Raw genomic sequence first — 19,163 nt, forward strand, 5'->3', positions numbered from 1 at the left:
GATAGTTTTATGTATTAATTTATTGAACATTGAAATAAGTTAAACTAAAAATGTAAAAGAAAAAAACGACAAATACAGTCTTTCGCACAACTAATTGAGCGATGATTCGTGAAATTTTGCGTACCACGTTATTTCCTCGGGATTTTAATAACACACGTGACGAGACTTGATAGCGTGGTTAATTTAATTTTCTTTCAGAAATAAATTTCTCGAGAAAGTTTTTACAATAATATCCTGTAAGTGCCACAGATTTTTCAAAATATTTAATTTTTGTTGTAAAATTTTAAATACTTATATGTATTATCAGTTTTAAGGTAAAAAAAACTAAAATCAAAATAGGATGATTCAACAAAAAGTCACGAACATTATAATATATTTGAGCATTATATTATATATGAGCATTGTATATTAATTTTTTTTACAGGTATTTCTATTACCAATTTTTGAGGCAACTTGAATTGCAGGGCTCATGGCAATCAGGGAATATCAGGAAATTTTTTTGAAAATCTTTAAAATTAAGGAAAAATATTTTTTTGAGTTTTATATGTAGGTTGAAGTTGTTTTGCAATATACAAATTTTGAATCTTTATTATTACTAAAAGTTGCTCACTACAGTGGTTTTATAACTTTTATAATATATAGTATTGACAGTCAAATGAATAAGTATCCGAACAAAACATTTTATTATGAAAAATAAACTTTAATACGTTATTTCAGAAAAAAATGATTTTATAATAAAAAACTGTATGATTATTCTAAAAGAAAATTACAAAAAAAATACAGTAATTATATTTAGTTAATAATAATTATATTTAATTAATAATAAATTAACAATACATTCTAATTTTTTTTTTAGCTATAAATAAGTATCGGAACGAGATTAAATGTTTATTGAAGTAATGATTATTTTTTTGACTTTTTTGTATCGAGTCAGGCCTTTAGCTTTTATGACTTCTACAAGTCGACATGGCATTGATTCAATTAATATCTTTGTCCTATCTGGATCGATATGATTCCAAGCTTCTGGAAGCATGATCTTTAGCTTTTCTTTTTTTTTGTTTAAACATATGCCACATTTTTGATCCAGCCATTCTAAGAAAATCAATCTGCTTCTGGATAAAAAACTCTTGCTTTCTTTGATGTATGTTTTCGATCGTTGTGCTGTTGGCAAATAAAATGATTTCCCAACCGCAAATAACTATCCTAACAAAATTTAACGTTTAAATTTTGTTTGAATACTTATTTAATGGTAACAAATTACATAATTTGTACCATAAATTTCTTTTAGCAATTAAATATAATTATTATAACTTTTTTATTTGCTTATTGAATTCTTGATTAAATTTTCTTTTAGAATATTCATACAATTTTTTATTATAAAATTATTTTATTCTCCGTACTTTAACTCTTTGAAACTCTACTGTCTTTATATTTTCTTGACTCATACAAACTGCAACTTTTCAAGTTTTCTGTCAATTGTTTCCTTGCTCTATAACTGTATTCTTTTTTTCTAATAATTCCCAACTTAATAGTGGTTGCTTGCAGCTATGTTGGGAGTGAACCAGATTTAAAAAAAAAAAGTTTGTTGGCATACCAAAATGAAAAGCCAATGATTCTATTTATGTATAGCAACTTAGAAACTGTTACAAAATGTAAAAGGGTTACTGACCTGATGCCGACCTCAATCTTTTATAGGTCGGCATCAGGTCTGTATGATTTGATACAAAGGTCTTACCATATAACATAGAAACGAAGTCAGCAATTTTTTACCAACCTCAAACACTTTAAGGTCGGCATTGCCGAATGCCAACCCTAATTCCAAGGGTTGTATGTATATATATATGTGTATATATATATAAATATATATATGTGTATATATATATGTGTATATATGTATATATATATATATATATATATATATATATATATATATATATATATATATATATATATATATATCTGTAATCCGCTATTTTTCTAATATTAACATTTGACTTCAAGTTTCTCTGAAAGTCAAAAAAAAAAAAGCAACTGAAAAATTACTTTGAATTAAAGACTCATTTATATAGATGATTTGTTGTACATATAAGCTATATAGATGTATTAATTCCCTTTGCAGAAAATATTATTCTGTAGTTCATTAATTGCTGATGTTACGTTACTGACATAGGGCTCTAACTAAGAGAATCATAGTTGTTTAAAAACATGCTAATTTAGTCAAGTTTTATTTTATTTTTTAATAAAATTTATTATTGATAAAATTGGTATATTAAAGATATTATATAATTCCAGTAAACCTTGGGGCATACCCTGTGGGTGCCAAAATGAAAAGACGCTTAAACGTCAAAGACTTTTTTTTTTAATTTGAATTAAAAGTTCTAAAAACAAAAAATAACTATTCAGTTGCTTTAACTTTAATTTTAAAATTTGGTAAATATTTGTGTGACTCCTTTATAAATACTTTGAGAGTAAAGGCCGTAAAACGCTGTCACATTGACCAGAATTACACCAAACAATTAAAAAATGAAAAATCCAATTTTGTTTTCTTATTCTCTTTCCACTTTAATCAAAGTTTCATAATATAAACTTTAGTTAATAAGTCAATAGATATTTTAAATCAAACAAGGTGCGATTTTTTTGCCAATATATTTCTCAATAACTTTCTGTTTTTTGCTAATAGTTTGCACTTCGAAATGTTTTTTTTTTTAATTCCTGGTAACGATTTTGATGAAGTAACTAATTTTGACAATCCAATCTCTTCATTGCGTTTTTTAATTTCATCAACATCAACCAAAATAACCTTGAAATCCATATTTTTTGCTGCCTTGGCAAGTTGGGATGCTGTTGTTACTTTGATATTTTGAGTCAAAATTCTGAATTTTACAAATCTTTTAACAAATCCTCCGATTCCGTCAACAACAGATTTGCCGTGCATGGGTGCAAAAAAGCCCATTTAATTTTCATCTTGTGTTGTTTTTGTAGCATTTTTAAAGACTCCATTATATAATTATTTTTGAACTAAGATGTTGCATTATCACTCCAAAACGTAACTTGTTAGACTGTTTCTGGCAACTGCTCCATAATGACATCAATAAATGGAATCATGGTTTTTTTTGAATGTTTTTGATGGTCCGATGCAATTGCAAGTGACTGCAAATGACACCGATGATATTCAACTGAGGTGAAGATTGAAATTGGAGTCTGGCCGTAATAAGCGCTTTGTGGTTCGTTTTAAGTGATGCATTCAAAGTTTTCTGCAAATCAACTCTTACGACAGCTTGATTAGAATTTTGTTGTATACATATATCAATCATTTGACGATATAGTTTAGCTTGATTAATTTTTACATATGCGTGATCCAAAAAATTAGGAGTTAGTTTGTTTAATTCATTTAATAATTCACTTATCAGCCCAGACTTAGAGACTTTCTCGATATTACAATAAACGTTAGGGTGATTCTTTTTAATTTAGTTTCAACCCATTTTTGCCAAGTTACTTGATTATTTAAACTCTCAATTTCATACTCCAATATTTGAATGTTAAGTGCATCCATACAATATTTGCAATGGTTCATGAAACACTCAATAAGCGGATTCTCACATGTAAAGTTTAAGTGCATGTCATTGTCTGTCAACAAATTATCAAATAAGGGATGTGACTTTTTAAAGTTTCTAATTTAAAACGCATATTTTCATAAATAGTGCAAACACAAATGTCATATGATATTTTGGTGATTGACAAAACCTTACATGGTCTTAAGTAAAAAAAGTTTGTTAATCCAATAATAATACTTGGATTCTGTTTTTTAAACATTCCATAAACTTCCTTTATAGGGTAGATCAAATGTTTAACACTAAGTTTTTTTTTTAATTCCGCTTTCACAAGCTTCAACAAAGTCTGATATGTTTGGTGATGTTGTACTTATATCATCGCTTAGATAAAAACTTTGCACTCATTTTATCATCGCTTAGATAAAAACTTTGCACTCATTTTATAGTATCATCTGATACACTTTTACAGTTGCTGCGATTTAGCTTAAACGGTTGATTTTCAGCTAATAATGTTTTCAAAATGAAAGTATTTTGTTCTGGAGATCCAAATAAGGCATTTTTTACTTTTTTCATTAACTTACCTTTGACTTGAGGTCAAGAAAACAGACTTGTCTTATTTGTTGATCGCACAGCAATTCTCTTTTCTCTATACTTCTTTTGCCTTTCGCTATTTTTTGTATTTCTTATTTCCCTTTGCTCATCATTGAGTGAAATTTTTAATCTTTGTCTATAAGTTTTTAACCTGCATTAAGAGTTTTGTTTTGCTCTGGATAACCTGTTGTCTGGATAACCTGTTTTGTCTGGATAACCTGTTGTCTGGATAGCCTGTTTTGTTTTGCTCTGGATAACCTGCATTAAGAGTTTTGTTTTGCTCTGGATTCAGTTTCCTCCATTTTGCAGACTTTTCTTTTGGTGTCTTAGTCTTACTATATGATAAAAACAAAATTACTTTTTTCATACTATTTATAAAATTTATACTTTTATACTATTTATAACTTGAGCGACTTGATTATTAAACAATTAAGCAATAAAACTCATGGCATGGTAATTTAATTTTCAAAAGTAAATCTAATGCTAATTGCAAGTATAGTTTTCAAATTAAAAAAAAATGAAAATTTTTTGGTAATGTAATTCATTGTTATTTGAAGTTGCGTTACGTCAATAACATCGTTTTAATCATGTTTTCAAAGTAGTTATGCAACTTTAGGTATAAAATTTTGGAATCAGTTTTTCTTTGATAGAAAAAATAATAATAAAGTTTTATTTTAAATAATCAAGAGTTACATTTTATTAACTGTAAGAATCGCGTTTATATATTTTTTTTCTTATTTATGTAACGCATATTTTTTCACTATTCTCGTCAAATATTTTTATTATTTACTTTTGGTTAAAAATCTTTTTTGCAATGAAATGGTGCATCTACCTTCTCCCTTTACGTATCAAAAAACTTTTAAAAAATTGCAATCACATATACTTAAAGTATAACATTAAATGTACTTTATTGATTTTAAAAAATCAAAATTTTTTTTTGAGTTTCGGCAGCGTGAAGGTGTCATTTAAATTTTGAATTTATATTTATATCAATTTAGAGCATAAAGTATATATTATAATAATCCATAGGCATATATATATATATATATATATATATATATATATATATATATATATATATATATATATATATATATATATATATATATATATACATATACATGCATACATACATACATACATACAGTAGTTGCCAAAAAATTAAGGCATGTCATAAAAAATAATTCAAATTTTGCAGTGTAAATTTTTTATTGAATAAACACAATAGAAAATGTAAAATAAATGAAAAAAAAAAAGATAAAAATTATCAAAAATTGTTAATATTCAATAAAATAATAGTTATAGCACCAAATTATAGCAAAAGTTCAGTTTAAATGACTTAAATGTTATAGTTCAATACTTTGTCAGATGTCCCTTATTATCAAGCACGGATTGTATTCTTCTTGACATATTATGTACTAATGTTTTACAAAATTATCGAGTGATTTCATTAGTCTACACTTCTTTAAGAACTTTTTGAAGATTTTGGCTGATGTGCTGCAACTGTCTGCTTCATTATATCTTAGCAGTTCTCGATAACATTAAGATCAGGTGAACTTGAAGGCCAATTAGATAATAATTCAATTTTATTATCAGTAAACCACTTCTTAACTGTTTTAGCTGTATGACAAGGTGCTGAATCTTGCTGGAAAATACATCTTTCAATACACTTTTTTTAAAGATGTGCAACCCGCATCGGCCTTGCACTGTGATTGCTCCCCATACCATGACTGAAGGAGGGTGTTTTACTGTTTTTATGGCATACTTTGGATTCAGGCGTTCTCCCACAGGTCATCTAACATAATTATAGCTTGTGCTTCCAATTTGTTGAAACGTACTTTCGTCTGTAAACATTACGCGTTCCCACCATTCTGGTGTCTTGTCTTTTAAACTCTTACAAAATTTAATCCTAGCTTGTAATTGAGATGGATTAATAAAGGTTTTTTAGCTGGTCTTCTTGCAACTAGACCAAAGTCATTACACAACCTTCTTCTAATTGTTCTCAAACTAATAGTAAGTCCCCTTTTCATAGCAAGTTGTGATAACCTTGCAGGTGTTGTGTGGGGCTCACTATTAACAATATTCTTTAAAAAAACGGTCTTCTCGTGATGTACTCACACGTTTTCTACCACAATTGTTGTAATTTGAATAGTCTTGCACACGTAAAGCATTTTGCACGGCACATCTTGATATTTTTAATTGTTTTGCTATACTTCTTTGAGAATAGCCTCCGAAAATAGTGCATTTATTTTACCTTTAACAAAGTTATTATTATCATGCTTTTTACCCATAATATCACAACTATGGCAACCTGACGGTGTAAAATAAATCAAAATACCTTCAAAAATCAAAATATAATAAAAAAACTATTTGTATCTAAGGTAATAACGCCATAAATAAACAATAAGTTAAAAAAGTTTAAAAAACGTAGCCTGCCTTAACTTTTTGGCCACTACTGTATGTATATATATATATATATATATATATATATATATATATATATATATATATATATATATATATATATATATATATATATATATATATATATATATATATATATATATTTGGAAATCATCAACTTGAAAAAATTCAAGTGTTAGACTGACTTTCCAAAACTATAATAAGTTTTGGAAAGTCAGTCTAACACTTGAATTTTTTCAAAACAAAACAAATTAATGGAAAGAATGGTTCTTTTGATCATTATTTTGTCAAAAAGTCTATCATTTATATCATTCCATGTTGCAACAACATTTTTGATTGCATTTAAATATACATTCTGATCAATTTCACCTTTGATGTGATAACCAATAGAATCCACTTAGTTGACAATTAAAAACAATAGTTTTTGTTTTAACAAAAAAATTTTTGGAATACTATTTTTTGATTTTTTTGTTTTTGTTTTTTTGTTAAATCACCTCCCCAAGGCCGAGAAGACCACTACAGATGAGGAGGTTAATTAATTGTGGTTTAGCCAAATTGTAAAGCTTACAAGTTTGCTTCTAAGGAATTTTCTTCTCTACAGTTTGTGTTAATAAAATTTACCCTTTCTTATAGTAATTCTTTTGACTTTCCCATTGTTAAGATTTTTTTTTTAAATCATTCAATCTTAACCTCAAGTAACTGTAATCATTGAGATTGTTGTGATGTATTTACAGCTAAAACATTTTTATCATTACTGAAGACATAGTGTTGATTTTGAGCTATTTTTGTGAGTATACAGTTTTAGGACTATTATAATAACATAAAACTATTGTTGTTTTAGATGAGTTGTTACAACGAAGATCCTTTATTTGATATACCTTTCTGTAGAGTAGAAGAAGGTTACCTTCCTACCACCAATCCTTGGATTGTAAAACAAACCCAATTAGATTTGAAAGGAGTTATTGCAAAACCAGATATTTTGTGCTCTGGAAAGGTAAATATATGTCTCTATGCAATCTAAAAGTACTTGTAAAATCTTCAGTAGTACTATTCAGGGGTATACCATCTGGTTTTTTTCCGGTCACCCTGCTGTGGACTGAAATAGTTTTTATTTCTCATTTGAGTTGTCCACTATGATAATTAGTAGTCTGGTATAACAGTTTTTTTCCTCAGGTGAAAATACTGAAGAAAAATAATTTGGATGTCTGACAACTAAAATACGTCTAATTAGAAACTATTTAATTAAATGTGAATTAATTAATTTAAAAAAAAAATGTTATAACCTGTTAAAAAATATTGTTAAGTAACTCTAGTTACAAAGAGATATTGGTAATGAGATAACTATAAATACAGCTTTTAAAGATTGTCATTTTAGTTGTTGTCGATATCTGTTTTGTGTCCTTTCTTTTTGTCAATCTTAACAAACTTATTTTAGTAATAATATACAGTAAACTCCTGATATCTTGAACCCTCGATAACTCGAACTTCCAGTAACTTGAACTAATTTTGAATCCCCGTTGAACCTTTATTTAAGGATTATGCTCCCGATAACTCGAACATTTTCTAACTTAAACTAATTTCTTGGTCACTTGGAGGTTCTACATATCGGAAGTTGTATTTTTAACTGTTTTAGTTGTATTTTAAACTGTATTTTTAAAAAGATTTGTTTTTATAGTTTTGATGTTATTTATCTGCAAATGATTTTTTATTGCTTTCTTAAGAAAATCTTTTCCAGTCAAAAAAAGTTTATCTGTTTTTTTTTTATGGCTAAAAGTTAATATTTTTTTGTTGTTGCTCAAAACCTAAAATTGTTGTAAAAATATTGAATATTTTATATTTTATCAAAAAAATATTAGTATTTTTTGTATAACATTGTTTAATCCTTGACATGGTAGGTGATTGCAAAAGTCATACTAGTTAGCACTTACCGTTTATGGAAACAATTTTTTGGACGTGTTTTATTTTGTTAATTTTTTCTCTAAAAAACCATTTAGGTTAATCTAAAACCAAGTAAAGGTAATTTAACCCTAGGGAATATTCATTTGATATGCTTTTTATACTTTATTTATGATAAGAAATGCATTATAATGATAAGATTCAAGATTTGAAAAAGAAAAAAAATATTGGGAAATGTTATAAAAGTTAAATTAATATATTCCAAGGAACAACTGCAGAAGCTCTTACAGCTATAAATTATGACAAAGAATTAAACAACTAAAAAAAGCAAAACACAACAAACAACGCATATAAAAAAAGGAAACAAAGATTTTTATCCATTAAAGATTTTTTAATTCAGAAAATCTTTAGTGGATAATTTTTATAAATTTATAAAAATTATCCACTAAAGATTTTCTGAATTAAAAAATCTTTAGTGGATAAAATCATTTCAAATGTTAGACTAAGACAAAGAAAAAATCTTTAAAAATAAACTATTAGAAAATATTTTATAAAATATTTAACCTAGAATATAGTTGTCATTACCTGACAAGTCAGGTTCCACAAGAGTATCTGCTCCTGTTTCAGCACTTTATTATTATTTTTATAGTATATACTTACTATATAGTAAAATATTAAATTCAAATATGTATTAATAAAAAGTTGTGAAAGAATAAAAACTATATGTGTAAAAAAAATATATAAAAATAAAAAAAAAAGGAAAAAAAGATTTTTGCATGAATAAATAAAAATGTCCTATTAGTATAGATTTATATTTCTCCATATATCTCCTTTTATTAAAAAATGACTTATAATTAGTTGCACCCTTTACATAGGCCAGTTGGTAGATTAGAGGGGCACTGGTTTCTAATAACACATACAACTGTTGATGATTGAAAAATAGGGTAATTTAAAAATGCTGGCATTTTTAGTGTGGATTTGACAAGTTTATAATGTTTGCATTTTCAGATAGTAAGGTCTAATGGTCTTATATGCTGTTAATCTTACATCAAAACAAAGTGTTAGAAAAATTTACAAGCATCTCAAAATGGCTGAAAATTGGACTTTTTAGGCGAGTGGACATTATGCTTTTAGATATATTTAAGTTCTTAACTGCAACAAGCTGCCTATATTTTGCCTGTTTATTGCAGACAGTAGTAGCTAATCAGAAAAGCTATCTGTAAAGACTTGTGAATGATCAGAATAATGGTACAGTTAGTTTCATTTTGGCATATTTAACAATTTTAAGATTTTTTCCAAAGTTGAGGAGGTCATAATTTTTTCTAATTTAACACAAGTTAATAAAAACCACTTTTTTAAAGAGAGAATTATCCAGAAAATAGTTCTAGAAACAATGAGACACTTGTTGAAAGTGAGAAAAAAGTTATACAACTCTAAAGTAGTCTGTTTTGACCATTTGTAAATCGAGGGGGGCCACTGTGTCATGTTTGTAAGGCTATAATTTCCGAACCGTTGTACTTGGAAGTCTGAAATTTCAAATTTAACCTATCTACATGATGCACATAACAATATGTAAAAATCAGGAAAATCAGAGATGGTGAGCCACAGGCCATTGGTTGAAATATAATGATTTGATATATATATATATATATATATATATATATATATATATATATATATATATATATATATATATATATATATATATATATATATTCATCCTTGTTTTTTTAGAATTTTGATTGAAGATTTTTTTGAGATTTTGATTGAAGATTTTTTTGAGATTTTGATTGAAGATTTTTTTGATTTTGATTGAAGATTTTTTTAGATTTTGATTAAAGATTTAATTGAGATTGGCACTGTTCTAATATATTTTGGACATTCAAAGTTAAAAAATCCTTAAATGAAGAATAATGCAAAAAGCAAAGGTTTTTCCATCATAATAAAGTTGCTTCATTTCCTTCAAACCCAAACCTTAGTTGATATAGGTGTTAATGCCCCAGCAGATCCCTATTTTAGTATGATGCTAACAATGACGTTTTATGCAAGGCTACTTATGCAAAGATATTTATATACATACACATTGACCTATATATACTTTTGCTTGGTTATTTTTAATTTTTCCAAAAATTTTTTTTAAATTGTTTTAAAAATCGCAAAAAGTTTATAAACTTTAAAAAAAAAGTTTTTTTCATGTTATTTGATAGACTGCCTGCCCCAACCAAACTCTTAGTTGATATAGCAGCACTTCCTTGTAGCAGCATGCTATAAGATAGTCGATGTAACAGTACTCCCTTGTAGCAGCAGGCTATAAAATAGTTGATGTAACAGCAGTACCTATAATGCAAAAGCCTATAAGTAAGGTGACCATATTTGAAAAATGCCAGATGCATACAAGGCAAATTTGACGTATAAATACATACATAATAGCCTGATTTAAATACCATCTCTTTAAAGGGGAACACTTTTTCAAGAGGCACCAAAAATAAAATAAAAATAAAAGCACCCAAGGGCAATTTTTCTTAGCGTCTATATTCACCTATTTTTCATAAGATTTTGCATAAATTTAATAAAATGTTTATAATTTCAAGACGGTTTCGTCCGGCCCTTTTTTGTGTTGTACTAACAATTTTTGAATATATGTTTGACGAAAAAATTAAAATTAATTTTTTTTGTGAAACTAGATAAAGCGAAGGGGAGCACGTGTCTCCCTCATTCCCGCCCTGCCTATGGACCTGGCTTAAATGGGTGTTACTAAAAATTTATTAATTTATTTTAAAATAGCATGTAAAAAAACTAAATTATGCAAAAAATATTAAACAATATTTGTATTTTTAAATCACAAAAATTTTTCATAAGAATGAGTTGTTTTCAGCAACATGTCATCTTTTTCAAATTTTTCTGCAAATTCTGAGCAGCTATATTTTCTTAAACTAAATTTAGCAAAATAGCTGTCAAAGTTTTAAATGTAAGTTGGGATTTCCCTTCCGTCCAAGTTCTCTGAATTTTGTCGAACAATTCATTGTTATTGAATGTAATTTCTATTGATTTTTTCAAAAAAGTTATAGTTTCAATAATTTCAATCCATTCAAGTTTGCAGTTAAGTAAAGACCATTTCAAAGCTTCAACCTGATTAAAGTGACGCGTCCACTCATCTATATACTCCAGCCAGACACTGCAAAAAATGTATACTTTTATCAGAAATTGGTTTTTCAAATGATGACTACTTTCTTCAGTAGCTTGCAAATGCTGTCTTACTACGAAAGGTAGAAATTTTTCTTCTTATCTAGATTTTATCTGGTCTTTCAAATCTTTCACTTCTTATTAAAATAAATCGCAAAGCGTTATTTACAATAATTAGGGAAAACTACGGCAACTTCAGAAGCAGAAATATCATCTTTCTCAATTTTTTTTACCATGTTATGAAAAATATTGGCTTGACTGTGAACCAAAAACAATACTATTTCACTCATTTTATTACTAAAAAGGCAAATGAAAGTTTCTGACAATTTTCTAAGCTTAGAAAGTATGATTTTAGTGGCTGATTTAACTTAAGCACTTTTTTAATAGCTGGAAGTAAGGCCAACCAACGAACTTTTGAGAACCCCAAGCAATTTTTGATATTCCACTCTGGCATCATTTCAGAAATTTTCTAAGCTAGAAACTCGAACAGTAAAATGGTACAAAAATAAATAAATTTGAGAAATAATTATCTCCACATCAATAGATAAACAACCAGATGCAGTGTTTATTGCGTTAGATAAAATATGAACATTGCAACCGATACCAATGATTTCACGGTTTAGCTTAACGATTACGTTTTTGTGAATATTGTTATTACCGTTTCGTTTTAAACCTCTGAAATTGGTATTGGTGTTGTCTGCAGAAATAGCCAAAACTTTTGACGAAATATTGTTAGCACTAATACATTTAAAGATAACTTCTGATAAAATACCTGATGTTTCTCCATTTGCACAATCTATGTTAATCAGCTGAATTTGCACTCCCTCTTTAACATCAAAATAATGAGCCAAAATTGGATACATTTTAACATCCTTGTGGTTTGATGCATCAGAAAAAATTGACACATGATGCTTTTAAATAAAGCATTTTCTGAGTTGGTTTCACAGTATTTCTTGAACCCATTTACAATAATTGCTTCACATTTTGTATGCGCACAAGCAAATCTTGGATTATAAAATTTCTTAATTAGCTTTGGATGTACAATCAGCACTTCTAAAGCTGTGGTTGTGTTTGATTGTGTGGAATACAATTGTTTCTTCTTGAATGGCTAATATTTCTTCATTTTGACCAAAGCTCTGACTCTTCATTAACTTTGTGATTTTGTTTGACAATATAGAAGCATCCAATGCCATTTTGTGTTTGATAGATTGGCAATAATCTTCAATTGCAGACTGTCCACGACTACTAGTGTCAAATAGGATTAGACAAATAGTACATTTGAGGCATTTGCTCTGGGTTAAGAAAGGAAACATTTTTTTAAATCAAATGTGTTTATCCTTCTCTTCTTACTATTCATTTTTTGAAATTAATGTAGGGTAAAAATATATGAAATCATCCAAAAAAAATAATTTTCGACACCCTTACCTCTCAGAATTTGTTTATTTTTACACCACTTGCAGTCCATATCAAAAAAATAATAACTGCGAAAATTTTAGTTAAAAAATACCAATGGGTTCCAGAGATATCGTCACTTGAAATAATGCTGACTCAGCATTTTAGTGATTTTCTGAAGCGACTACAAAGCAACTTTGATATACAGTATCTTCATAATGGCTTATGGAAGTTTCCTAAAATTTGGTACTCTAATAGATTTTAACTTGAGGAATCCAAAAAAAGTACCCTCAAGACTCGATTATCTCAAGAAATGCCTTATTTGTCCAATTTTGTTCAAAATTATTGACTTGTAAATTAGTGATTTTTGGAGGTAAAATAAAGACTGTGGCCCAAAATCCCGAGTAAAAAGTTTAATTGTATATCGTTATTTCATCTTAGGTCTACTGAAAAAAATTAGATTCATCAATTGTCTCTCTAATACATGATCAAAATTTGCATTTAAAAATGGTGTCTTTTTAGAAAAATTTAAATTTTGTAACAAAAGCAGTTAAAATATTTTGTAAAACATTTATTTGAATAAAACATCAAATAGTGTTATTTATTGACTAGTTTAGGATATTTATAGTCATGGGCCAAGGAAGACGCCCTCCCCTCCCACTGGAGGCCCCCACGCCGCCCGCCCCCCCCCCCCCATCTCCCTAGATTTTTTTTTATTTTTTATTTTTACATAAAATGAATAAATAATAGTTGATTGTTAAAATACATTTTAAAAACATATTTTTTCAGTTTAAGTTTGAGAAACAGTTTATTTGCATTACTTCAAATCGATAAATACTTACCTCTTATTTCAAAGATCTTTTTACGATTTTTAGTCAAAAATTTTAAAACCAAAGATATTAAAATGTTTTTAAAACATTTTGACAATCAATATCTTTATATAGTTTTAGACTAATATAGTCATTGACATAATAAGATAGGAGTGATTTGTGATTTATTTAAACCCCCACCCCTCCTTCTCAGCCTACAATTCAAGAATTTGAAAAAATAAAAGACATTTTAAATGCAAAATAGGTAAATAAAATAAAAACAAAATTATTTTAAACATAATTAATTTTTTTTTGTAACCAACAGTTTATATTCTTCAAATCTAAATCAGATATGTTGTATGTACGACCTGATATTGTTCGCGGTGTAGAAATTAGGCATATAACTTCAGAATTGAGCACCCAACACTCATCAGTTCTCATTGGCCAAAAGAAGTTTTTACCTGGTCCATGTGGATGCATGAATCTGACTTTTATATCAAGCTCACTTACATCTTCAGCAATCCCTACCCACCAAAATCCATCATAAAAACATGCAATATAATCCATTTTTTTAATATTTAATGAAATATCTACATGTTTGCTTTTTGGAATGATATCAAATATTTCAGTGCATGCATCAGTACTTATTTTTTTATAACTTATAGTGTTTGGAGCAATTATAATAAAATGATGATACATCCTTGTGCGAGGAACTGTTCTTCCACCTAAATATCTTTTTTCTAATTGTGCTCGTGTTTGATCAATTTCTTCTTTTGAAAATAACTTAAAATAAATTCCATTTATCTTGGCTTTACAAAAGGAGTTCATTAAATTGACATCTAAAATCTGCCCAGTAGTTATTTGTTTTAGACTTTCTTGACATACTACTCTTTTAACAGTCCCACCAATACCATCACAGGGGGATTTACCATGACTGGTAGCAAAAAATACCCATTCAGCATTTAAATCAAAGTCTTTACTGTGATGACAAAGATTGATAAAATTTTTAAAATTTTTAAATTGTGCTTCACAACCATCGGAAAAGTATTTCACACTTGATACATCAGGTAGATTTTCTTTGATATATCTAGTTATATCTTCCTGAGTCTTGTAAATAAATCCTGTGTCATGATCAACATCTTCTGAAAGGTAACAAAAAGGCTTATGTTTGAGAAGTTTGTTCTCTATAAAATAAAGTACAATTGTATAAAGTGAGCATTGACTTTTGCTCCAGTGATAACTTTGAACCTCATCCTGAACAACATATTGATAGTTTTCAGCAAAATCTCCTAAAATTAAGCATTCGTTTTGGTTAAGATTTTCTTTACAGTTTTTTAAGTATTTACTTTGTGTTTTTGCAATATATGAATGAGTGGTAAGGTTGTCAACGCTGTCACATAATAAATCATTAAATTCATCTAGTGACAATGACTGTGAAAGTAGTGTTGTATGATCGGTACTCCGCCATTGCTTAAATACTACATCTTCTTCATGCTCATGGTCCATAAACTCCTGCACTAAAAAACTTTTTAACACTTCAGGGCATTGGTTACATCGATGCAACATACATTCTGCATTTTCAAGAGAGCAAACAATCAATGCCATGAAATCTTTATAACTTTTATTCCACCTAATGGCATCAATGAGAAATTTTGTATTTTGGTGATGTATGCAAACACATACATTGTGGGTACCTGACGCATTAGCTGTAATACACCATTTAAGTTTAAGAGTACAAAATTTTGACTAACTGACTTTGATGTTAGGGTAGTCTTTTTTAAATGCAACATGTAATTCATTAAGATTGAGTAGCAATAATCTCTTTTGAACATGTTGGTTTTTCTTAATACTTACATAATCTTTTTTTCCTGGCATCATTCTTGAAAATTTATCACTTTGATAAAAGTTAATCACTAAATTAACTGTTTCTGGTGAAAGTGGGTTTCCAGTTTTTTTTCCGGGTAATGATAGAATTCCATTCTCATTTTTAACTTTTCTTGCTTTTTTAACAAGATACTTAAAAACTTCAAAGTAGCTTGATATCTTTTTACGTGTCCATGATTTTGATGCGAGTGTTGACATTTGCACCTTATGGCAATAAGAGTCAGTCTCTGAAATTTAATTTTTTATTTCATACATTAAAATGTCTAGATCATGGTCATTGTTAATGTTGTTGTTTAAAATGGGGCTTTTTATTTCTGTTGTTAAAAAAGTTTCTTTAATATTATATGCTAATGAGACCATTTTTGCAACTCTGTCAATAGTGTTCTCAAACTTTTGTTTTGCTACAGGCAATTTGCTGTGTTTTGAAAGACTTTTTAGTTTGACTGGTGAAATTCCAAGCAATTCTATAATGGTATCTAATTTAATTTTTTTCTCACTTTTGGATTCCCATTCCTCCTGTGAATTTAAATCTTCATCAGTTTCTATTGCTTTTTTGTAACATTTACTACAGAATTTCCAACCTGGGGTTACATAAACATTATTTTTTCGCAAATAGTTTGCCATGTCTATGGAAATCTTTATATTACCTAAAAAACAAATTTAGTTTTACGTGGTTAAAATAACTGAAATTATCAAACATTTTATAAATAATAAATTGTTTTCTTTTAATTTCCATATTAATTCTGTTGTAAATAAGGTAAGATTACCTTTTATAGCAATTTTTTTACTTTCCTTGTGTGTTCCAAAAGGATTGCAACACTTTGTAATTTTTCTCTCAAAATATTTTCCATAGAATTGCTCATGATAACAACATATAATTCTTATTGAACTATATTTTTCCTTTAAATTTGCTCGCCATATTATTTCTTCTTGTTTTTCACAAGGAAGATCTTTAAATTGAACAAAACCTTGTTTTCTTGAAAATCCAGTTTTGTGGCAATGAATGTTAAGACTTTTTCCAATGTCTCATATCTCCATATTAATTATTTTTATTTTTTATTACCTAACAAAATAATATAAAAACTATAAAATTAAAAGTAATTCTTTAAGAAAATACAAACAAGTAAATACCTTTAAAAAGAGCAAAACAAAACTTATGTTTGTTTTTTATATAAAAGGAGGTTTTAAGTCACCAATTTGAAATAATGAAAATTTTTTTTTTTTCAAAATTAAAATTAAATTGTATGTTTTTGCATTATTTATTCATTTTATGCAAAAAAAAAAAAAAAAATCTAGGGAGATTGGGGGAGGGGCGTAGGGGCCTACCGTGGGAGGGGAGGGTATCTCCCTTGGCTCATGACTATAAATGTCCTAAACTAGTCAATAAATGACACTATTTAATGTTTTATTCAAATAAATGTTTAAAAAAATATTTTAATTGCTTTTGTTACAAAATTTAAATTTTTCTAAAAAGACACCATTTTTAAATGCAAATTTTGATCACGTATTAGAGAGACAATTGATAAATCTAATTTTTTTCAGTAGACCTAAGATGAAATAATGATATACAATTAAACTTTTTTCTCGGGATTTTGGGCCACAGTCTTCATTTTACCTCCAAAAATCACTAATTTACAAGTCAATAATTTTGAACAAAATTGGATAAATGAGGCATTTCTTGAGATAATCGAGTCTTAAGAAAGCAATTTTTGGATTTCTCAAGTTAAAATCTATTAGAGTACCAAATTTTAGGAAATTTCCCCAAGCCGTTATGAAGATACTGTATGTCAAAGTTGCTTTGTAGTCACTTCAGAAAATCACTAAAATGCTGAGTCAGCATTATTTCAAGTGACGATATCTCTGGAACCCATTGGTATTTTTTAACTAAAATTTTCGCAGTTATTATTTTTTTGATATGGACTGCAAGTGGTGTAAAAATAAACAAATTCTGAGACGTAAGGGTGTCATGGTCTGGATTTCATATATTTTTACCCTGTATAAATAGTTATAAAAACCTTAAAATACTTTTTTATGGACACTTTTTTTATGAACTTCTTATTAAAATAAATTGCAAAGCGTTATTTACAATAATTAGGGAAAAAAGACATTACAAGACAAACAAAATTTGCATAAAACGAGCGCATTTTCTTTGTCGTAGTTGAAAAAACTTTCGAAGTAATTTTTTTTCTTCTCTAATGGGAATTTTAAAAACTTTTGTTTTTAAATGTTTACGGGAATTTAATTCATTTAGTTTCGTGTTTTAAAGTTAAGTTTATTTTGGAATTTTAATTATTTTGTGTTTTAACTATATTTTAAAAATTTCATTTATTAAAAGTCTTTCAAATAATATTTTTTGAAAGAATTTTATTTGCTTTTTTTAAATATATAAATGCGTACACAAATGGGTACAAACCCTAAACGCACAAAACTACCGTCAAACGCTTACTGTACGCGGCAAACGCCTACATATGGTCACCTTACTATAAGACAGTCGATGAAGCAACACTCCTGTTTTATACATATGTTTTACAGTAAAAAAATAAAAATAAAAACATTCGGTATGATTCTAAAAACATTCTAATCTTTTAATTTGTGTTTTTGTAGTTTTTTAAGAATACAATAAATTGAATTAGTTTCCTCAATTAAATTAATGCGTATTGACATAATCTAATCTTAATTTTGTCTCGTTAGATGTCAAGTAATTAAGTGCCATTTTTGAACAAAAATGGAAAGTTTAAGATCCTAACCATCGAATATTCATAGTTCTTAAAGAAATTTATCAGATTTGAAAATTTTAAATTGTCAAATATAATAAATTGTTAAAATTTTTTGCAACTAAATAATCCTATGCCCAAGTTTTGTTTGTTTTATCTAGATTAAAAAAAGAGAGAAATATACTAGCAAATTGGAAAAACAGCTCATATCAATTGGAGTAAACTTGGCTGAAGATTCTGTGAACACAACGTATTATTTTTACTTTTTTTACTTTATATTCATTAATCATGGAGTGTTTGAAATGGTTGCCATCATTTTGATTTTATTGTTATTAGGCATACACATGTGAATTAGAAATCTTGCCTATACATGTACAGCCAGAATTTCTCACCTAAGCTATTTTATTTTACAAATTCTTTATGCATTTTTTCAATTATTATTTAAACATTATGCTAAATTATTCACTATATTTGAATGTGTCTAGTGCCAAATCTATTAATTTTGCCCTAGGAGGGCACTGTATGAGGGAATTTTAGTGCTGCATGATGGTAATGGCCTATGTTGTAAAAATTGACAGCTAAGTTTTATATAATTGTAAACAAACCCTAGTTTGAAGCTTGGCATTGTATAATAAACTTTTTGTACTTTGTTAAAAACTATCCTAATTTAGCTTTAAGAAAAATACACTATAGTGTGTTTTACCTGCAAAAGCAGTATG

The 19,163-nt window shown here is 27.7% G+C and overlaps 1 protein-coding gene across 3 annotated transcripts in view; it reads left to right on the top strand.

The window, feature by feature from the left end:
* The window catches only part of LOC105844625 (tudor domain-containing 6), an 82,466-nt gene continuing 63,303 nt past the window's right edge, over positions 1 to 19,163 (top strand). Inside the window, exons 1-3 of one of the 3 annotated variants that reach the window (XM_065792239.1) lie at positions 1 to 236; positions 7,408 to 7,560; positions 18,606 to 18,694. In XM_065792239.1, coding sequence (XP_065648311.1) covers positions 7,408 to 7,560; positions 18,606 to 18,694 — 242 coding nt within the window. In that variant the 5' untranslated portion in view covers positions 1 to 236. The remainder of the gene's footprint in view (positions 237 to 7,407; positions 7,561 to 18,605; positions 18,695 to 19,163) is intronic. The other 2 variants (XM_065792240.1, XM_065792241.1) reach the window with 2 other exon arrangements.

The sequence above is a fragment of the Hydra vulgaris genome, chromosome 03, assembly GCF_038396675.1.
Source record: "Hydra vulgaris chromosome 03, alternate assembly HydraT2T_AEP".
Taxonomy (NCBI): domain Eukaryota; kingdom Metazoa; phylum Cnidaria; class Hydrozoa; order Anthoathecata; family Hydridae; genus Hydra; species Hydra vulgaris.